Source organism: Oncorhynchus clarkii, chromosome 30 (genome assembly GCF_045791955.1).
Source record: "Oncorhynchus clarkii lewisi isolate Uvic-CL-2024 chromosome 30, UVic_Ocla_1.0, whole genome shotgun sequence".
Lineage (NCBI taxonomy): Eukaryota > Metazoa > Chordata > Actinopteri > Salmoniformes > Salmonidae > Oncorhynchus > Oncorhynchus clarkii.
Genome location: NC_092176.1, coordinates 43,782,254 through 43,806,324, shown reverse-complemented (window position 1 = coordinate 43,806,324; position 24,071 = coordinate 43,782,254). Strand labels below are relative to the sequence as shown.

At 43.5% G+C, this 24,071-nt stretch overlaps 1 protein-coding gene across 1 annotated transcript; it reads left to right on the top strand.

The window, feature by feature from the left end:
* The first annotated feature begins 21,863 nt into the window (after window positions 1-21,863).
* LOC139389560 (uncharacterized) lies at window positions 21,864-23,528 on the top strand. The gene has a single exon (XM_071136377.1). It carries the CDS (start codon window positions 21,864-21,866, stop codon window positions 23,526-23,528), a length of 1,665 nt encoding a protein of 554 aa, XP_070992478.1.
* Window positions 23,529-24,071: the final 543 nt, after the last annotated feature.

Genomic DNA, 24,071 nt, shown 5'->3' with positions numbered 1-24,071 from the left:
CAACATTTTATTGTGATGTAAGCTAATAATGGTTTGGCAGCAGCAAAATAGATGAGATAATTATTTCACTCTTGATTCACCACCATATTCTAAAGTTACTTTTACGGTCTACAAAGAACGGTCTGAAAGGTCATGTGTTCTTAATGCAGTATCATGGTGTGCTCGTTTGAGAAACCATTTTTAAGGTGTTCACTGTATATTTGCTGAGAAAGAAGCCCTCCAAATACATCGACATGCTGCATTTATAGCAGCAAGGTGCATTGGTAAGAAGACATGGTATGGTATGGAGTAGGTGTGATGGTTTCTAAACCCCCTGCTACTGTGAAATAATCTACAGTGGATCTACTGAATTCGTACATTCCAACTGTTTGGAACACAACACACAATTATCTAGTCCATCTTAAAAAATTATGGCTTTGCAAAAAAATAAAAAGAGAAAGCACAGATCTACAGTCCTAGATCATAATGAAGTGGTATGGCGTTGAATAGAAGATGACCATTCAACCATCGCCTCACAATGCCTCTACAGTGAACCCAACCATTGTCTTCCCTATTGACTGACGTCTCCACTTAGCTAGGTAAATCTGCTTTTAGTTTTAATAAGCAGTAGTGCTGAAAACTAATTCTAAATATGTTTTATCTTGATGTTGTGGGGCTATGTAACAGCGTAAAGTATTGATCGGGGACTATATAACAGTTTAAAGTATTGATTAGGGACTATGTAACAGTTTAAAGTATTGATTAGGGACTATGTAACAGTTTAAAGTATTGATCAGGGACTATGTAACAGTTTCAAGTATTGATTAGGGACTATGTAACAGTTTAAAGTATTGATTAGGGACTATGTAACAGTTTAAAGTATTGATTAGGGACTATGTAACAGTTTAAAGTATTGATTAGGGACTATGTAACAGTTTAAAGTATTGATCAGGGACTATGTAACAGTTTAAAGTATTGATTAGGGACTATGTAACAGTTTAAAGTATTGATCAGGGACTATGTAACAGTTTAAAGTATTGATTAGGGACTATGTAACAGTTTAAAGTATTGATTAGGGACTATGTAACAGTTTAAAGTATTGATCAGGGACTATGTAACAGTTTAAAGTATTGATCGGGGGCTATGTAACAGCGTAAAGTATTGATCGGGGACTATGTAACAGTTTAAAGTATTGATTAGGGACTATGTAACAGTTTAAAGTATTGATTAGGGACTATGTAACAGTTTAAAGTATTGATTAGGGACTATGTAACAGTTTAAAGTATTGATTAGGGACTATGTAACAGTTTAAAGTATTGATCAGGGACTATGTAACAGTTTAAAGTATTGATTAGGGACTATGTAACAGTTTAAAGTATTGATCGGGGACTATGTAAAAGTTTCAAGTATTGATCGGGGACTATATAACAGTTTAATGTATTGATCAGGGACTATGTAACAGCGTAAAGTATTGATCGGGGACTATATAACAGTTTAAAGTATTGATCGGGGACTATGTAACAGTTTAAAGTATTGATCGGGGACTATGTAACAGTTTAAAGTATTGATCGGGGACTATGTAACAGTTTAAAGTTTTGATCGGGGACTATGTAACAGTTTAAAGTATTGATCGGGGACTATGTAACAGTTTAAAGTATTGATCGGGGACTATATAACAGTTTAAAGTATTGATTAGGGACTATGTAACAGTTTAAAGTATTGATTAGGGACTATGTAACAGTTTAAAGTATTGATCGGGGACTATGTAACAGTTTAAAGTATTGATCGGGGACTATGTAACAGTTTAAAGTATTGATCGGGGACTATGTAACAGTTTAAAGTATTGATCGGGGACTATATAACAGTTTAAAGTATTGATCGGGGACTATGTAACATCGTAAAGTATTGATCGGGGACTATATAACAGTTTAAAGTATTGATCGGGGACTATATAACAGTTTAAAGTATTGATCGGGGACTATGTAACATTGTAAAGTATTGATCGGGGACTATGTAACAGTTTAATGTATTGATCGGGGACTATGTAACAGTTTAAAGTATTGATCGGGGACTATGTAACAGTTTAAAGTATTGATCGGGGACTATATAACAGTTTAAAGTATTGATCAGGGACTATGTAACAGTTTAAAGTATTGATTAGGGACTATGTAACAGTTTAAAGTATTGATTAGGGACTATGTAACAGTTTAAAGTATTGATTAGGGACTGTGTAACAGTTTAATGTATTGATCGAGGACTATGTAACAGTTTAAAGTATTGATTAGGGACCATGTAACAGTTTAAAGTATTGATCGGGGACTATGTAACAGTTTAAAGTATTGATCGGGGACTATGTAACAGTTTAAAGTATTGATCAGGGACTATGTAACAGTTTAAAGTATTGATCGGGGACTATGTAACAGTTTAAAGTATTGATCGGGGACTTGTAGAGGAATGTAACTGTTTTTCTGGTTGATTTGTGATGTTTTATTAGTGCTTCCTATTTTTGTATTTTAATGTGTATATTTATAATTTTTTTGTGTATAATTATGTTGTATTTTACAGGGCACATTTGAAAAAAAGAGACTAGTTGTCAATATATCTTCCCTTTTAAAATAAAGGTTAAATAAAAAAAATAAATGAAAATAATATATTTGTTTTACAAGACAAAGAGCTGTTTTGATGCGCTTCTGAATTTTTTTTCTTGTGGAGTCTGCGATTCCTAAAACAGCCATATCCTGTAGGCCACGTTTACATCCCAAATGGCACCCTATTCCCTATACAGTGTATACAGCCCGATGGGCCCTATTTAAAAGTAGTGCACTAAATAGGGAATAGGGTGCCATATGGGAGGTACCCCCAACTCTGTTCATCTATCCACAATCTGAGAGAAGGCGGACCTGTCATTTAGCACGGCAGAGTAACACTCAGAGTGACTCAAGTTTCTCAGGCCCGTTCTCTCCTGTCACTAAGGTTGGCGTTTATAAAGGCCGTTCACTAAAACCACATTTCTCCCCTCGAGCAGCACTTCCACGGAAACCAGATCTGAAGGCAGAACTTAGCTACCGTAACATGCCAAAAAGGTATGAAGAAGACCTGGTAGAAGAAGACCTGAAGACTGAAGAAGACTTACTGTAACATGTCGTAATGCAGCAAGCCCAGGCGGTCTGAAGAATACCTAAGCTAGCTAACATGCTGTAATGTAGCAAGCCCCAGACGGTCTGAAGAATACCTAAGCTAGCTAACATGCTGTAATGTAGCAAGCCCCAGACGGTCTGAAGAATACCTAAGCTAGCTAACATGCTGTAATGTAGCAAGCCCCAGACGGTCTGAAGAATACCTAAGCTAGCTAAAATGCTGTAATGTAGCAAGCCCCAGACGGTCTGAAGAATACCTAAGCTAGCTAACATGCTGTAATGTAGCAAGCCCCAGACGATCTGAAGAATACCTAAGCTAGCTAACATGCTGTAATTTAGCAAGCCCCAGACGGTCTAAAGAATACCTAAGCTAGCTAACATGCTGTAATGTAGCAAGCCCCAGACGATCTGAAGAATACCTAAGCTAGCTAACATGCTGTAATGTAGCAAGCCCCAGACGGTCTGAAGAATACCTAAGCTAGCTAACATGCTGTAATGTAGCAAGCCCCAGACGGAAACAATGCGGCCTAACATATCTGCCATGGCTTAGCTTAGTTTAGCTTTGAATGACATAATGTAATGTCCACAACCCAGTAGTTCTTCCTATCGGCTAATTCAGACCTTCAGAAATGTACCTCTGGTCACAGTAATTTCAATCATTTCATACAGCATGTAGTCAACCTATTCTCTTGTCAAAGAAATACGGTGGACAAAACCATACAATGACCTTCATATTTTCTGGCTAGGTCAAATTGCCTTGCCCAGGGTGCAAGATACCGGTTCATCTCTACATTGTATTATCAATGTCCGCTGTTCCCTATAGCAGAGCTATCCTGCTAGGGGCTGAATAGAATCTCCTGGGTTTTGTGTCGCTATTCAACCTCTAGTGAAAAGCTACTGCTAGCATGCCGAGGGACAATCAGGTAAGAATCCCAAGATACTGCTAGCACGCCGAGGGACAATCAGGTAAGAATGCCAAGCTACAGCTAGCATGCCGAGGGACAATTAGGTAAGAATGCCAAGCTACTGCTAGCATGCCGAGGGACAATCAGGTAAGAATCCCAAGCTACTGCTAGCATGCCGAGGGACAATCAGGTAAGAATGCCAAGCTTCTGCTAGCATGCCGAGGGACAATCAGGTAAGAATCCCAAGCTACTGCTAGCATGCCGAGGGACAATCAGGTAAGAATCCCAAGATACTGCTAGCACGCCGTGGGACAATCAGGTAAGAATGCCAAGCTACTTCTAGCATGCCGAGGCACAATCAGGTAAGAATCCCAAGCTACTGCTAGCATGCCGAGGGACAATAAGGTAAGAATGCCAAGCTTCTGCTAGCATGCCGAGGGACAATCAGGAAAAAATGCCAAGCTACTGATAGCATGCCGAGGGACAATCAGGTAAGAACGACAAGCTACTGCTAGCATGCCAAGGGACAATCAGGTAAGAATGCCAAGCTTCTGCTAGCATACCGAGGGACAATCAGGTAAGAATCCCAAGCTACTGCTAGCATGCCGAGGGACAATCAGGTAAGAATCCCAAGCTACTTCTAGCATGCCGAGGCACAATCAGGTAAGAATCCCAAGCTACTGCTAGCATGCCGAGGGACAATAAGGTAAGAATGCCAAGCTTCTGCTAGCATGCCGAGGGACAATCAGGTAAAAATGCCAAGCTACTGATAGCATGCCGAGGGACAATCAGGTAAGAACGACAAGCTACTGCTAGCATGCCAAGGGACAATCAGGTAAGAATGCCAAGCTTCTGCTAGCATACCGAGGGACAATCAGGTAAGAATCCCAAGCTACTGCTAGCATGCCGAGGGACAATCAGGTAAGAATCCCAAGCTACTGCTAGCATGCCGAGGGACAATCAGGTAAGAATCCCAAGCTACTGCTAGCATGCCGAGGGACAATCAGGTAAGAATCCCAAGCTACTGCTAGCATGCTGAGGGACAATCAGGTAAGAATGCCAAATATCCAAATCCCAGTGGCTTGAGTGGCAGGCCTCATGTGCACTGCCCCTATTCCGACTGGAAACTATTGATGATGCTTTCAACTACAGGATATTGGTTTGAACTGACGATGGTAGTGCATTCCAGCATAGATAGATTATACCAAAGGACTTACGCAATACAAATATGTAATGAACAGAAGGAATTGATCAACTGGAAAAAATACGAACATGATGTGTGTACATCACAGGAGGTTGGTGGCACCTTAATTTTAGAGGAGAAGCTCATGGTAATGGCTTCAACTGAATCAGAGGAACGGTATCAAATAGATCAAACACATGGTTTCAATTCCATTCGCTCCGTTCCAGATATTATTATGAGCCGTCCTCCCCTCAGCAGCCTCAGCTGAATGGACATATGAATGAATAAATATTTGTTAGCAATCGTATAATTGTTTGTGAGCGTGTCTGGAGGGAGAACAGAGCAGGTCTATGTCATACTTTCAATTCATTTCTAGATTTCCATTGCTTCTCTTATGCACTGGGCAACAACATTCACGTTTCAATGGTGTGGTTTTCTCTCAAGGCTTCCACCTGTGCTGGTACCGTAACTGAAATACAACCAGCAACATCACATCAAGATCCCGAAGTGGCAGAGATGTAGGACAATGCCTGGTATAAGAATACAGGTAGAATACTTATGCAGGAAGACAGCCAAGCACCAGGCTGTAAAAAAAAGAGAAAGAGAAGGGGCCTCTTCAGTCTCCATTCAGCCTCTCCTCTCTGACATATTCTACAGCCTTGAAGTCTCTATTGAGCATGTCTTGTGCTCTCTGCTCTCCTGTTTATGGATCATGGGGTTGTTTACTATAAAGCCCTCAGTGCAGACCCTTACCCGAGCAGCTTGCAGCAGCCCCTCTGAAGAGATGTGGGCCCAAGATGTTTTATCTCTTGTCAGGGCCTGCTTCAATTAAATTAATGAAATCTATTCAGCAGGCTCTCCTCTCTCGGGCTCTACTCCTTGCTTCGCCTTTCAGACCACAGAGCGCGGAGAGAGAGAATACATTAAAAAGATTTTTAGGTCTGGAGATACATCAAGGTATTAGCCTCAGCCTCTTCCAAACAGTTTTTTTATATATTTTTTTTTTAAACTTTCTCCTCTTTTATTTTTTTCATTTTTTTTTTGTGTGTTCTTCACTAAATCAAATAATTAATGAGATCTCAACCTCAATAGAGAAGCCTCATCAATATTTGGATGCTTTTATATGTTACAACTTCGTATAAAGATTGTTCTCTCTCTCTCTCTCTCTCTCTCTCTCTCTCTCTCTCTGTCTCTCTCTTTCTCTCTCTCTGTCTCTCTCTCTCTCTCTCTCTCTCTCTGTCTCTCTCTCTGTCTCTCTCTCTCTCTCTCTCTCTCTCTGTCTCTCTCTCTCTCTCTCTCTCTCTCTCTCTCTCTCTCTGTCTCTCTCTCTCTCTCTCTGTCTCTCTCTCTGTCTCTCTCTCTCTCTCTCTCTCTCTCTGTCTCTCTCTCTCTCTCTCTCTCTCTCTCTCTCTCTCTCTCTCTCTCTCTCTCTCTCTCTCTCTCTCTCTCTCTCTCTCTCTCTCTCTCTCTCTCTCTCTCTCTCTCTCTCTCTCTCTCTCTCTCTCTCTCTCTCTCTCTCTCTCTCTCTCTCTCTCTCTCTCTCTCTCTCTCTGTCTCTCTCTCTCTCTCTCTCTCTCTCTCTCTGTCTCTCTCTCTCTCTCTCTCTCTCTCTCTCTCTCTCTCTCTCTCTCTCTCTCTCTGTCTCTCTCTCTCTCTCTCTCTCTCTCTCTCTAGTTTTTTTCTGAACCTAGATTAGACAACATTTCTTTTGATATCTGTGTAAACAGCATATTTTCTTAGAGCAAATATTCTTTAATAAGCGAGCACATGCTATCACAAATTACGTGGACTGATTGTGATGAATGTTATCGTGATGAAACAGCATTGTTACAATGAGGTTCCTTTGACATTGTTTTTTCACATCGGCAATCATGTACAAATTCTTACGTGTGGTCTATTAGGAATGGAATTACGATTATAAGCACACAGGTAAACAATACTGGACAATTCCACGGTAACGGATTTACGACTCCTATTTTACACTTTAAAATGTATACCAAATTTTAAAAAAAAAACATTAATTTCAAAGTTAAACTCTGAATAATTAACACTGTAAATAAAATTTAAACACATTTCCTGGATAAACTTTGCAGATGCAAAGATTGGTAACAGAATTAAAAATCAGAATAAAATTAGTTTTATTCTGTTACAAAACGGTGTATCTGAACAGTTCTTTCTGTAAATGTGTTGTTTTTGTTCAAATGTATCGTGGAAATGATTCAAAGTAGTCTTTCTGCATAGAGTTCTACTGTCTAAGCCAACATGTGGAATTGTTTGACGATGGTTATACCAGCGATTATTTAGCCATTTGATTCAGAATTTTAGGACCCCTGTAGGTATAAAAACAAATACAAATAAAACATCTGATGAAACATTGAATTTGGTCCCATAGAAAGGCATGGAATAATGGATTTACAAATGGCAAACAATAAATCATTAGTAAAAAGGTTTTGAAGTGTCTTTCTTTATTCTAGGAGATATAAGAAAACTATATATATATATATATACAGTATATATTTTTTTGTTGGTACATATTTAACCCTTTATATTTTGGAGGCACTAATTTACCTGCATACTTCCACTCGTTTGTATGAGTTACCTTTCAGACGAGTCCCGTAACACGGAATTGCCCATCTACAGTACAGCGAGAACAGTCATTGACGTGGTACAGATGTAGGATCTTAATTTGATCACCCTTTTGTTGCTGACTCGGATGAGCTTCGTGACTTATATAAATTCACTGTAAACCCGCACTAAAACAATGTTATATCAGCATGTATTCCAATTTTCATGTGGCCTCAGTTTGTTCAGCTAATAGCCTAACCACCATTCAAGTAATTGTCTAAACGTTCAAATCCTGTTGAGGAATAATTATTTTGCTGTGACAATATAGGTCAAATTTAGATCCTACACCTGTATGCACTTCAAAGATAGGCCCAGTATTGTGCTTGGTACTGCTGGTAGTTCCCACAGAATGAGATTAGGACTCTGTGATAAAACATATTCTTAGAAAGGTTACACAACCTGCTGACATTCTATAATCTACAACGTTGGTTGATCATTCATTTGTGTTCATACATCTTGCAGTAGTACTTTCCTCCTTCTGAACTGCTGTAGGTCCTGTATTAGTATAGAGTAAAGAAGACAACACAAACACATCTCGTTTAACCTACTCTGGAACAACTTCTGTGCTGTTATAGTTCAATAACATCCATAAGGCAATTAGACCAGCAACCCATTGGCAATGAGCCTATACAGCAGCAACCCATTGGCTATAAGTTTATACAGCAGCAACCCATTGGCTATACAGGAGCAACCCATTGGTTATAAGGCTATACAGCAGCAACCCATTGGCTATAATTTTATACAGCAGCAATCCATTGGCTATAAGTTTATACAGCAGCAACCCATTGGCTATACAGGAGCAACCCATTGGTTATAAGGCTATACAGCAGCAACCCATTGGCTATGGGGCTATACAGGAGCAACCCATTGGCTATAAGTTTATACAGCAGCAACCCATTGGCTATGGGGCTATACAGGAGCAACCCATTGGCTATAAGTTTATACAGCAGCAACCCATTGGCTATGGGGCTATACAGGAGCAACGCATTGGCTATGAGGCTATACAGGAGCAACCCATTGGCTATAAGTTTATACAGCAGCAATCCATTGGCTATGAGGCTATACAGGAGCAACCCATTGGCTATGAGGCTATACAGGAGCAACCCATTGGCTATGAGGCTATACAGGAGCAACCCATTGTCTATGAGGCTATACAGGAGCAACCCATTGGCTATGAGGCTATACAGGAGCAACCCATTGGCTATGAGGCTATACAGGAGCAACCCATTGGCTATGAGGCACACAGAGACTAAACAATGAAACAAAGTGGCATCAAATTGATTCAAGGAGGCGAGACGAGAAAAGCAAGTATAATGACAGTACATGCTTGGGCAAGGGCAGGACAGGAATCAGAACTAATCGTAGCTCAGGTCCACCTCTCTGTATGGACAGACATGAAAATTACCCATCAGTTGTCAAGTAGAAACCCCTGGCGTACGGCACAGATGATTATTTTCCCACTGTCCTCTTTACGTGTTGATATTACACCCTTCTACTGAGTAAATATCCACCAAAACCACAGTGTGACTGTCCCAAATGGAAGACTATTCCCTACATAGTGCATTACTTTTGACCAGAGCACTATGGGGATAGGGTGTAGGTCATGTAGGGAATAGGATGCGATTTGAGACACAGCCGAAGATTTGAAACTCCAAAGCCATAGAGTATTGAAATTAGGGGGATGATTATGCTCAAAGAACACACCTACTGAAGACATAGAGGTGCTGGTTTTCCGTTGAAAAATCTGACAACATAAAGACTTTGATCATCTTGACTGGGTCCTCATTCTGACGTGGGATATATTTAGCCGTCTGATGTGCCTGCCTGCCATGTGTAATTTCTCTGTCAATTATCAGGGTATGTCGTCTATAATTCAGAAAGCAGATCAAACCCTTCCACAGGTTTTTAAAGCTACTGAGCAACACTAAACAGAATCTGGGTGACATTTCTGTCACGCGAAAGAGCACCAATCTGTGCAAAAGTAAAAATCCTTAAAATCTGCAGCTTGATTTTATTTCGAACTTTTGGTAACACTTTATTTTAAAAGGTCCTTAATGTAACAAGTATTGTAGTTAGTTGTAATAATTCATAGTGACACTGTAAAAACAAGACGTATCTGCTGGTAATTGCAGTTTTATAATTCTAGAGGTGTAACAACACATTCTTGCTGCCATTCGTGTAATAAATATTAACGTTTTCAATACCATTCTATCTCACCATTATTTCAGCTGGCACAAACCACCACGCTCAAAACACTGCAATAAAGGGATCTGGAGTCTGCTGCCCTGGCCCAATGGCAAAGATAGATTCACAAATGGCTCACTTTAAAAAATATATATATATACTTTGAACTGTTAAGTAAATTTAACGGTGCATTTGACAATGGTCAATTACTTTAACCATCAATTAAACATTTTAGACACATTAAATAAACAGTTATGGTTAAAATTGTGAGATAGTCATAACTGCTTGCCAAATTGTAAGCCTATTAAACATGGTTGAATAATAGTTTTAAAAAATGTACTTAAAATGGTCAGAAGACAAACTTCTTATTCCATCATGTAACTTTGCAAGGGTTTCACTGTTGAAGAACATTCTCACTTTTGGACGGAAAGCATTGGTGCAATTATTTATTTATCCCCGGAATTAAGGCATCATGTCAAGATCTGCCCAACTGCTCAACACGCTCAAAAGAACAAAGGCCACATGTGTTGACACTGATGTCATGTATCAGTTCGCAAAGAATGGGGTAGAGATCAGCAAAATCCAGACATGAAAGGTTGCAGTGAAATAAACAAAGTTTGTATGTCAAAACGTCAACGCAGGAGAGAAAAGGGAAGTTTTCCATGCAATTTGTTTAACTTTTATGGTTACATGAATTCTGCCAGACAATTTAGCATAGGTAGTTAGCTAGTGTTTGCTAGCTAGACAAGTGTTAGCTAGCTAGCTAACAGAAGCTAGCAAACTTTAGCTGGTGTTTTTGTTGGGCCTACCAACTAGGCTAGTTAGCTAGCTAGCTACCATCTACAAAATTGACTTTCCATGCAATCTGAGTTTTTGGGGGGAGATTATCTAGCATGCTAGCTAGCTAGGTAGTATTCTAACCTTGACCAACTAGCTAGTTAAAGCTGGCAAATATGTTAGGGTAGCTATTCACTATCTCATTAGCTAGAGACTCCATTGTTACTTATAATGTTAAAAAGAGAAGAAAAATACAAACCCATTGTTCTAATTTAGCTATCTTTATGTTTTTGAGTAGAACTATATATTTTTTTGAAATCAAACTATTAATGTAAAAATAAACATATGTTTTACTTTGCAAGAAATGTAAGGTATTTTTACTTGATGCAATAAAGTTAACTAAAGTAGAGTCTCATCTTATGTTTGTAGGTATTTTCACTTGGTTATGAGTAAAACGTAATTATTTAGAAATTGCTCATAGGTAACCATAATGAAGAAAAATTGTCCCCAGCACAAGGCGCACTTGTGTAATGATCAAGCTGTTTATTAAATTTCATGATATGTCACACCTGTCAGGTGGATGGATTATCTTGACAAAGGATGAAATGCTCTTAAACAAATGTGTGCACAAAATCTGAAATAAATAAGCTCTTTGAGTGTATGGAACATTTCTGGGATCTTTTATTTCAGCTCATGAAACATGAGACCAGCACTTTACATGTTGTATTTATATATTTTGTTCAGTGTATAAAGTTACACTAACCTTTAAATAGCTAAACCTTGTGAAACAACAAGCGACAACTATCAAGGCTCCGGAGAAGAATAAAACAATGAGACCAACACCAGGAGAGCTGACGCTGACTAGAATTTTCAACTGGCGTGAATTTTCAACTGGCGCACCGTGGACCGGATCTGGACCCAGAACAGAGTCAATACGGGCCAAAGGCCCCCCCCCCCCCAAAAAAAAATAAATAATAATCAATTGGTCGAGCCTTGACCCCTGGTGTCATATAAACACACATAACACATGGAAGAATGCATAGAATGTCAGGAAATTAGCTTTAAACTGCAAATTTGCTCTGGCTCCAACAAGAGGGGTGTGAACAGTTTGAGGTGTGTTGCGAGGTGGGGGGGTTTTGTAATTACGGTGATACGGACCTTTGTCACCTAGGGAAATTTGCCTGACCTGACCTTCTTAAATAGCACTGAGTACCTCTGCAGTCTAAGAAACAAGGTTTAAAAGTGTTTGTCCTATATCTAGGGGATATAAGAAAGCACAGGAAATATATATATATAAAAAATTGCACATTGTTACGGCTCTCGTCGGAATGAGTGGACCAAAGCGCAGCGTGGCAAGTGTTCATGATTTTATTTATCAATGGAACAAAGTAACAAAACCAAAACCAAACAGTTCTGTCAGGTAACAGATACCAAACAGAAAATAACTACCCACAAAACACAGGTGGGAATCGTTGTCTCTGATTCCCAATCAGAGACAACGATAGACAGCTGCCTCTGATTGGGAACCACACTTGGCCAAAAACAAAGAAATAGAAAACATAGAATGCCCACCCTAATCACACCCTGACCTAAACCAAATAGAGGACATAAAAAGGCTCTCTAAGGTCAGGGCGTGACACACATATTACACCCCTTTTTTTTGCCTTGGCACAAAACAAAACTTTATACTTCCATTAAGGTTCTAATATCTGTACCGGTTGCCTTCAGACTGGTCCCATGACACTTGTGAGGCACATGGAGCAAAACGGAGAACACCATCACACCATCTTGTTTTTTTTGTAGGTCAAATCGTTCGGCCGCTCTTTCACCCCAGATGCGGAAGTGTGACATTGGTAGATAGGGTTGAATTGAGACACATCCAATTTGGCAGATATGGTTGAATTGAGACACATCCAATTTGGCAGATATGGTTGAATTGAGACACATCCAATGCAAACAACAACAACAACAAACGGATAAAGTGTGTCTCTAGTTTAAACTGACCGATTTTGATAGGGATGTTTTTTGTTGCTTAACTTAAAATCCTGTCTCTGTGGTGTAGTTTGGGGTTTATCATCTCACTTCGATGGCAAGGTTCAGCTTGTCATAACGGGTAACATTAAATATAATTATAAATATAATTAAATATAATTATACATCCAACCTTTTGTACTGTAATTCCCAGACACCCAACCCATCTGTCCACAATAGAATGCAAACGTGTGACAGTTTTTTACTTAATCTGATGCAGCTGAGAAGAAACTAAACACTAAATTGGTGAATTTAGTGGAAACTTGCCCATTTGTAACAAGCATGGTAACAAGCATTTGTTGTCACACCTCTGTAATTACAGACTGCAATTACCACCAAGTTGCATGTTGTTATCACACTGTAACTATGAGTTACTACAATGAACTACAATACAAGGTTGCCCAAGGTTTTAAAATTCAATTTTGTTCTTAGTTTGCCTCCATTTGACCTGAGAAGTAATTCACTTCTTTGTGAAACCAATTCACAGCATAATGTTCTGCAGTTCAGTGCTGATGCTTAAGCCATTAGCATGGGACACAGGCTACCGATATATAGCACAACAAGTAATGCCCATCTATATGAAAAATGAATGACAAATTTAAAACACAGTGAAAGCTTTTTGGGGTGAAAACTAAGACCCGGTAGAAGAGCTACAATTACTAATTGGTTTACTGATCAGTTGTACTTTGTTCGATTGATTTGCAATGAATTCTGGTTTGTGGTGCATAGAAGGCAGAACTTGGCGCCGACCTTGGAGGGGGTGGACACCTTATACCCACTAAGTGCTCAGTAGGGGGGGGGGGGGAGGGTGTAGCAGTATCAATACATTGTTGTGAGTCTGGTCCAGGAGTGACGCTCAAAGTCTTCTTCGTTGGTGGGGCTATGTGGCTCAGCATATAGGACATTTTACATTTTCTCTCCGTTTTAGAAGGGATGCAATCATGTCTAGGGTTGGTTATCATCCTGGTCAGCTTTTGTACTAGATTCATGTACATCCTGGTCAGCCTCTCTACTAGATTCATGTATATCCTGGTCAGCCTCTCTACTAGATTCATGTACATCCTGGTCAGCCTCTCTACTAGATTCATGTACATCCTGGTCAGCCTCTGTACTAGATTCATGTACATCCTGGTCAGCCACCGTACTAGATTCATGTACATCCTGGTCAGCCTCTGTACTAGATTCATGTACATCCTGGTCAGCCTCTGTAGTAGATTCATGTACATCCTGGTCAGCCTCTGTATTAGATTCATGTACATCCTGGTCAGCCACCGTACTAGATTCATGTACATCCTGGTCAGCCTCTGTATTAGATTCATGTACATCCTGGTCAGCCACCGTACTAGATTCATGTATATCCTGGTCAGCCTCTGTACTAGATTCATGTACATCCTGGTCAGCCTCTCTACTAGATTCATGTACATCCTGGTCAGCCTCTGTATTAGATTCATGTACATCCTGGTCAGCCACCGTACTAGATTCATGTACATCCTGGTCAGCCACTGTACTTAATCTTTAAGATCTGAATCTGGCAGTCCTGGGTGGTAGATAATTGTTACAGTGTCTATATGTAGAGATATTTATACTGCTCGATGAATGTTACATACAGTACTATTCTTTACAAGGTTGCTAGTTTATATACTCCCAATGCTGTTATGCTAACTTTTATATTGGATCACTGCTTCTAGACAACAGTAATTACATCATTACATATTTTCCAATAATATCACGTATCACTGTCATATAAATATGTTGGGAGTCAATAAACATCCTATCTCATAAGGCGGGGGTGATTAAATACACTTTCTCCTCAGATACATACAGTTCCATACAGATGACCAACATGCTATTATGGTCCAGCCCAAACAACCGTAGACCAGGCCGTAGACCAGACTATTCTTAACAGACACACTAAGGACTCTAAATGTGGACCAATATCTTTTTTCCAAACCTGATCTCATGATCATGACGTCTGGTCTGGTGTCCGGTCTGGTGCCTGACTGGTCTGGTATCTCTCTGGTGATCTTTTAGGTACTTTTACTATTCTGACACGTAACAATTACAGTAACAACCTTATCGTAGAACATCTGACACGTAACAATTACAGTAACAACCTTATCGTAGAACATCTGACACGTAACAATTACAGTAACAACCTTATCGTAAAACATCTTACAGGTAACAATTACAGTAACAACCTTATCGTAAAACATCTTACAGGTAACAATTACAGTAACAACCTTATCGTAAAACATCTGACAGGTAACAATTACAGTAACAACCTTATCGTAAAACATCTGACAGGTAACAATTACAGTAACAACCTTATCGTAGAACATCTGACACGTAACAATTACAGTAACAACCTTATCGTAGAACATCTGACACGTAACAATTACAGTAACAACCTTATCGTAGAACATCTGACACGTAACAAATTACAGTAACAACCTTATCGTAGAACATCTGACACGTAACATTTACAGTAACAACCTTATCGTAGAACATCTGACACGTAACATTTACAGTAACAACCTTATCGTAGAACATCTGACACGTAACAATTACAGTAACATCCTTATTGTAGAACATCTGACACGTAACAATTACAGTAACAACCTTTTCGTAGAACATCTGACACGTAACAATTACAGTAACAACCTTATCGTAGAACATCTGACACGTAACAATTACAGTAACAACCTTTTCGTAGAACATCTGACACATAACAAATTACAGTAACAACCTTATTGTAGAACATCTGACATTTATAGAATGTGCATTGGGGACAAATTTGAAGAACATGTTGTTTTTTCTGTCCCCTTGAAACGAATCCAATAAATTAACGAATCTCTCGCCTTCAATATCAAAACTCATTTGACTATCTAGAACTGTTATAAGACATTTAAACTTTTTAATTGTGCTTGATGCCACAGTGCTCTCCACAAGTCACGGCACAGCCCAAAGAGGGGTAAACTTTTTAACCTGCATATCTGTTATCATGTTGAATACTTATGTCGATGAATGTTTATCTGACAAAATACACTCAATGGCATGAGGAGCTTTCTGATCAGCATGGTCTCATTACAAATACATCATAATAGTGATATTTATACATCGTAGTTATATGTCACTTGAGCTGAAATATTAGTTAAATGTCTGGTCTGGTGTCTCTGATATAATTGTGTTACGTTTCGTATGTCCACTATTGTGGTACATAAATTAACATAAATTAGCATTAACTGACATAACAAGACGTTTGACATTTGCAACGTTTAGTTTAAATTCTTAAACTGGTGCTTCTTTTTAGGGGCCCCTGAGTGGTGCAGTGGTCCAAGGCACTACTGCGTCTCAGTGCAAGAGGTGTCACTACAATCCCTGGTTCACATCCAGCCGTGATTGGGGGTCCATGATTGACCCCGTGCCATCCGGGTTTGGCCGGAGTAGGCTGATCATTGTAAATAATAATTTGTTCTTAAAAGAATTGCCAAGTTAAATACAAAAATAGATGATCTGCTTCGTCCTGAAATTTGACAGGTGATTGGTGTGATAAGTATCTCGTTCACAAATATTTCACATATATCCAACGGTATATTTGGACAGGCAAAAGGTTATTGTCTGACACATTCATTATGTCAAAACCGATTGGTTTGAAAATAGGAGGAATATCAATCTTTCCCTTATTATTAATTAAGACCCCAACACGTCTGACTGTGGGGGAAGCAGCCATTGGGTTGAAGTGAAGGAAGAGAACATGTTAGTTTGGTTCCCGGACAAACATATTTGTCTCACTCAAATGAAATAATAAAAGACAAGCAGCCCCCTTAGCTGCGGGAGGAAACAGAGATACGAGAATGAGAGAAGGAGAGAGAGAGAAAGACAGGAGGAGGTATGAGAGAGGGAGAGAGGGGGAAAGAGAGAAAGAGAGAGAGAGATAGTGAAGAAAAATGAGCAAGAGCAAGAGAAAGAGAGAGACAGAAACAGAGAGAGAGCTCTGACCACAGACGCCTTCTGAGTCCAGACTGTTAGCTTTTTAGCGCAGAGCGTGTAGTGAGAGCAGTGATCTGGTTACCGGTGGTGAATGCGAGCGGCCAGGCGGCGGCTGGGAGGCTCCACCACCACATTAGAGAGACACCTTAGAAGCCTCCCCTGAGAGAGGGGAGTAGGCTCTCTGTCTCCAGCCTCCGCAGAGAGAGAGGAGCACGTTCTCTGTCTCCATCCTCCCCAAAAAGACAGGAGTAGGCTCTCTGTCTCCTGCCTCCCCTCCACTAGCCAACCACCACAACAGGAGAAGGAGAAGAGCTCTCTGTCTCCTGCCTCCCCTCCACTAGCCAACCACCACAACAGGAGAAGGAGAAGAGCTCTCTGTCCCCTGCCTCCCCTCCACTAGCCAACCACCACAACAGGAGAAGGAGAAGAGCTCTCTTGTCTCCAGCCTCCCCTCTAATAGCCAGCCAGGCATCACCGACCCACCTTCCATAGTAGAGCACCCCGTTCCTTCCTCACCCTTCCTCACCCTCTTTTCACCCCCAATCTCCTGTCTTAGAGCGCCTGACCAATACACACCCTTCTCCACTTTCCTGACCCTTCTCCACTCTCCTGACCCTTCTCCTCACCATCCTGTCTCAGACTCTGTGGGTGACACATGTAATCTGTCTCACACTCTGTGAGTGATACATGGAAGCTGTGTCAGACTCTGTCTTTCTCTTACCTGGAAGCTGACTCAGACTCAGTAGATCCCATACCTGGAAACTGTCTCAGACTCTGTGAGTGATACATGGAAGCTGTATCAGACTCTGTCTTTCTCCTACCTGGAAGCTGACTCAGACTCTGTAGATCCCATACCTGGAAACTGCCTCAGACTCTGTGGGCCATACCTGGAAACTGCCTCAGACCCCGTGGGCCATACCTGGAAACTGCCTCAGACCCTGTGGGCCATACCTGGAAACTGTCTCAGACCCTGTGGGTCCTACCTGGAAGCTGCCTTGGACTCTGTGGGCCATACCTGGAAGCTGACTCAGACTCTGTAGATCCCATACCTGGAAACTGCCTCAGACTCTGTGGGCCATACCTGGAAACTGCCTCAGACTCTGTGGGTCCTAGCTGGAAGCTGCCTCAGACTCTGTGGGTCCTAGCTAGAAGCTGCCTCAGACTCTGTGGGTCCTAGCTAGAAGCTGCCTCAGACTCTGTGGGTCCTAGCTGGAAGCTGCCTCAGACTCTGTGGGTCCTAGCTAGAAGCTGCCTCAGACTCTGTGGGTCCTAGCTGGAAGCTGCCTCAAACTCTGTGGGTCCTAGCTAGAAGCTACCTCGGACTCTGTGGGTCCTAGCTAGAAGCTCCCTCAGACTCTGTGGGTCCTACCTGGAAGCTGTCATACATTCTGTGGGTCCTACCTGGAAGCTGTGTCAGACATTGTGGGTCCTACCTGGAAGCTGTGTCAGACATTGTGTATCCTACCTGGAAGCTGTGTCAGACATTGTGGGTCTTACCTGGAAGCTGTCTCAGACTCTCTGAGTGCTACCTGGAAGCTATCACAGACTCTGCCGGGGTCAGGGGTGTGGGGGGGGGGGGGGGGGTACAGACACAGACAGATAGAGAAATGCCAGGGATCTAAGTTTCAGCATTTTTTTAAATAATTTTTTACTTAAATCATTTTTCGTTCAAATGTATGAGCATTGAGCTGTCGTAGATCTCAGAGCAAAGACCAGTGACCAATGTGTAATTTGATATGTCGAATGTGGCATTATTTTCTTTATTCACAATGCCCTTCCTGTGTATTGTAGCCTATTCATCAGAACCAGCTGTTACCTTGAGCTTTGCAAGATGATGAGAAGAAGGGGTTAGTTTTCTAGCTTGCACTTTCAATGATAGATTTTTTTTTTTTTTTTTTTTATTTTTACAATCGGATCTAAACCATTGAGACATTTTCCTAACATCCATATCATCCACAGCTATATATAGGACAATAACCCTCTTAACCTGCTAAACAAATATATACAGTTTCCCTTTAATCACCTTTGCTAAGGTGAATGTCACTGGTAGGCCATTGAAAGACTGAGTGCTTGTATTCATTTAGTGTTAAGAGTTTGCCAAAGTAACATGAAATGGGTTGTTTAAAGAAGTACTTCTATCACGTTCCACTGCCCTCCCTCCTAACGTTGTTGAACGTCCTCTTCGCTTCAGTTCGCTCCTCAATTCACGGACCTTTGTTGGAGAACGAGGTATCGGCAGTGTTCCTTTCCATTCGCAACTCATTTCAAATTTGCCATTGAGATCTGATCTTGACTGATCCTGGCCACAGCTCTGTGACTGATCCTAGCCACGGCACTGTGACTGATCCTAGCCACGGCACTGTGACTGATCCTAGCCACGGCACTGTGACTGATCCTAGCCACGGCACTGTGACTGATCCTAGCCACGACACTGTGACTGATCCTAGCCATGGCTCTGTGACTGATCCTAGCCACGACACTGTGACTGATCCTAGACATGGCTCTGTGACTGATCCTAGCCACGGCTCTGTGACTGATCCTAGCCATGGCTCTGTGACTGATCCTAGCCACGGCACTGTGACTGATCCTAGCCACGGCTCTGTGACTGATCCTAGCCACGGCATTGTGACTGATCCTAGCCATGGCTCTGTGACTGATTCTAGCCACAACACTGTGACTCATCCTAGCCATGGCTCTGTGACTGATTCTAGCCACAACACTGTGACTGATCCTAGCCACGACACTGTGACTGATCCTAGCCATGGCTCTGTTACTGATTCTAGCCACGACACTGTGACTGATCCTAGCCACGGCTCTGTGACTGATCCCAGCCACGGCTCTGTGACTGATCCCAGCCACGGCTCTGTGACTGATTCTAGCCACGACACTGTGACTGATCCTAGCCACGACACTGTGAGTGATCCTAGCCACGACACTGTGAGTGATCCTAGCCACGACACTGTGAGTGATCCTAGCCACGACACTGTGACTGATCCTAGCCACGACACGGGGACTGATCCTAGCTACGACACTGTGACTGATCCTAGCCACGGTACGATGATTGATCCTAGCCACGACACTGTGACTGATCCTAGCCACGGATCTGTGACTGATCCTAGCCACGGCTATATGACTGATCCTAGCCACGGGTCTGTGACTGATCCTAGCCACGGCTCTGTGACTGATCCTAGCCACGGCTCTGTGACTGATCCTAGCCACAACTCTGTGACTGATCCTAGCCATGGCTATGTGACTGATCCAAATCACGGCTCTGTGACTGATTCTAGCCACGGCTCTGTGACTGATCCTAGCCATGGCTCTGTGACTGATCCTAGCCACGGCTCTGTGACTGATCCTAGACATGACTCTGTGACTGATCCTAGCCACGGCTCTGTGACTGATCCTAGACATGGCTCTGTGACTGATCCTAGCCACGGCACTGTGACTGATCCTAGCCACGGCTCTGTGACTGATCCTAGCCACGACACTGTGACTGATCCTAGCCACGACACTGGGACTGATCCTAGCCACGGGTCTGTGACTGATCCTAGCCACGACACTGTGACTGATCTTAGCCACGGTACGATGACTGATCCTAGCCACGACACTGTGACTGATTCTAGCCACGGATCTGTGACTGATCCTAGCCATGGCTCTGTGACTGATCCTAGCCACGGCTCTGTGACTGATCCTAGCCACGGCTCTGTGACTGATCCTAGCCACGGCTCTGTGACTGATCCTAGCCACAACACTGTGACTGATCCTAGCCATGGCTCTGTGACTGATTCTAGCCACGGCTCTGTGACTGATTCTAGCCACAGCTCTGTGACTGATCCTAGCCACAGCTCTGTGACTGATCCTAGCCACAGCACTGTGACTGATCCTAGCCAGGGGCTCTGTGACTGATCCTAGGCACGGTACGATGACTGATCCTAGCCATGACACTGTGACTGATCCTAGGCACGGTACGATGACTGATCCTAGCCATGACACTGTGACTGATCCTAGACATGGCTCTGTGACTGATCCTAGCCAGGGGCTCTGTGACTGATCCTAGGCACGGTACGATGACTGATCCTAGCCATGACACTGTGACTGATCCTAGGCACGGTACGATGACTGATCCTAGCCATGACACTGTGACTGATCCTAGGCACGGTACGATGACTGATCCTAGCCATGACACTGTGACTGATCCTAGCCACGGCTCTGTGACTGATCCTAGCCACGGCTCTGTGACTGATCCTAGCCATGGCTCTCTGACTGATCCTAGCCACGGATCTGTGACTGATCCTAGCCACGGCTCTGTGACTGATCCTAGCCACGGCACTGTGACTGATCCTAGCCATGGCTCTGTGACTGATTCTAGCCACGACACTGTGACTGATCCTAGCCACGACACTGTGACTGATCCTAGCCATGGCTCTGTTACTGATTCTAGCCACGACACTGTGACTGATCCTAGCCACGGCTCTGTGACTGATCCCAGCCACGGCTCTGTGACTGATCCTAGCCACGGCTCTGTGACTGATCCTAGCCATGGCTCTGTGACTGATCCTAGCCACGGCACTGTGACTGATCCTAGCCACGAAACTGTGAGTGATCCTATCCACGGCTCTGTGACTGATCCTAGCCACGACACTGTGACTGATCTTAGCCACGGTACGATGACTGATCCTAGCCACGACACTGTGACTGATTCTAGCCACGGATCTGTGACTGATCCTAGCCATGGCTCTGTGACTGATCCTAGCCACGGCTCTGTGACTGATCCTAGCCACGGCTCTGTGACTGATCCTAGCCACGGCTCTGTGACTGATCCTAGCCACAACACTGTGACTTATCCTAGCCATGGCTCTGTGACTGATTCTAGCCACGGCTCTGTGACTGATTCTAGCCACAGCTCTGTGACTGATCCTAGCCACAGCTCTGTGACTGATCCTAGCCACAGCACTGTGACTGATCCTAGCCAGGGGCTCTGTGACTGATCCTAGGCACGGTACGATGACTGATCCTAGCCATGACACTGTGACTGATCCTAGGCACGGTACGATGACTGATCCTAGCCATGACACTGTGACTGATCCTAGACATGGCTCTGTGACTGATCCTAGCCACGGCTCTGTGACTGATCCTAGCCATGGCTCTCTGACTGATCCTAGCCACGGATCTGTGACTGATCCTAGCCACGGCTCTGTGACTGATCTTAGCCACGGCACTGTGACTGATCCTAGCCATGGCTCTGTGACTGATTCTAGCCACGACACTGTGACTGATCCTAGCCACGACACTGTGACTGATCCTAGCCATGGCTCTGTTACTGATTCTAGCCACGACACTGTGACTGATCCTAGCCACGGCTCTGTGACTGATCCTAGCCACGGCTCTGTGACTGATCCCAGCCACGGCTCTGTGACTGATCCTAGCCACGAAACTGTGAGTGATCCTAGCCACGGCTCTGTGACTGATCCTAGCCACGACACTGTGACTGATCCTAGCCACGACACTGGGACTGATCCTAGCTACGACACTGTGACTGATCCTAGCCACGGTACGATGATTGATCCTAGCCACGACACTGTGACTGATCCTAGCCACGGATCTGTGACTGATCCTAGCCACGGCTCTGTGACTGATCCTAGCCACGGGTCTGTGACTGATCCTAGCCATGGCTATGTGACTGATCCTAGTCACGGCTCTGTGACTGATTCTAGCCACGGCTCTGTGACTGATCCTAGCCATGGCTCTGTGACTGATCCTAGCCACGGCTCTGTGACTGATCCTAGACATGACTCTGTGACTGATCCTAGCCACGGCTCTGTGACTGTTCCTAGACATGGCTCTGTGACTGATCCTAGCCACGGCACTGTGACTGATCCTAGCCACGGCTCTGTGACTGATCCTAGCCACGACACTGTGACTGATCCTAGCCACGACACTGGGACTGATCCTAGCCACGGGTCTGTGACTGATCCTAGCCACGACACTGTGACTGATCTTAGCCACGGTACGATGACTGATCCTAGCCACGACACTGTGACTGATTCTAGCCACGGATCTGTGACTGATCCTAGCCATGGCTCTGTGACTGATCCTAGCCACGGCTCTGTGACTGATCCTAGCCACGGCTCTGTGACTGATCCTAGCCACGGCTCTGTGACTGATCCTAGCCACAACACTGTGACTGATCCTAGCCATGGCTCTGTGACTGATTCTAGCCACGGCTCTGTGACTGATTCTAGCCACGGCACTGTGACTGATCCTAGCCACGGCTCTGTGACTGATCCTAGCCACGACACTGTGACTGATCCTAGCCACGACACTGGGACTGATCCTAGCCACGGGTCTGTGACTGATCCTAGCCACGACACTGTGACTGATCTTAGCCACGGTACGATGACTGATCCTAGCCACGACACTGTGACTGATTCTAGCCACGGATCTGTGACTGATCCTAGCCATGGCTCTGTGACTGATCCTAGCCACGGCTCTGTGACTGATCCTAGCCACGGCTCTGTGACTGATCCTAGCCACGGCTCTGTGACTGATCCTAGCCACAACACTGTGACTGATCCTAGCCATGGCTCTGTGACTGATTCTAGCCACGGCTCTGTGACTGATTCTAGCCACAGCTCTGTGACTGATCCTAGCCACAGCTCTGTGACTGATCCTAGCCACGGCACTGTGACTGATCCTAGCCAGGGGCTCTGTGACTGATCCTAGGCACGGTACGATGACTGATCCTAGCCATGACACTGTGACTGATCCTAGGCACGGTACGATGACTGATCCTAGCCATGACACTGTGACTGATCCTAGCCACGGCCCTGTGACTGATCCTAGCCACGGTACAATGACTGATCCTAGCCACGGTACCCTGACTGACCCTAGCCACGGTATGATGACTGATCCTAGCCACGGTACGATGACTGATCCTAGCCACGGTACGATGACTGATCCTAGCCATGGTACGATGACTGATCCTAGCCACGGTACGATGACTGATCCTAGCCACGGTATGATGACTGATCCAAGCCACGGTACGATGACTGATCCTAGCCACGCTATGATGACTGATCCTAGCCACGACACTGTGACTGATCCTAGCCACGGTACGATGACTGATCCTAGCCACGACACTGTGACTGATCCTAGCCACGGTACGATGACTGATCCTAGCCACGACACTGTGACTGATCCTAGCCACGGTACGATGACTGAACCTAGCCACGGTATGATGACTGATCCAAGCCACGGTAC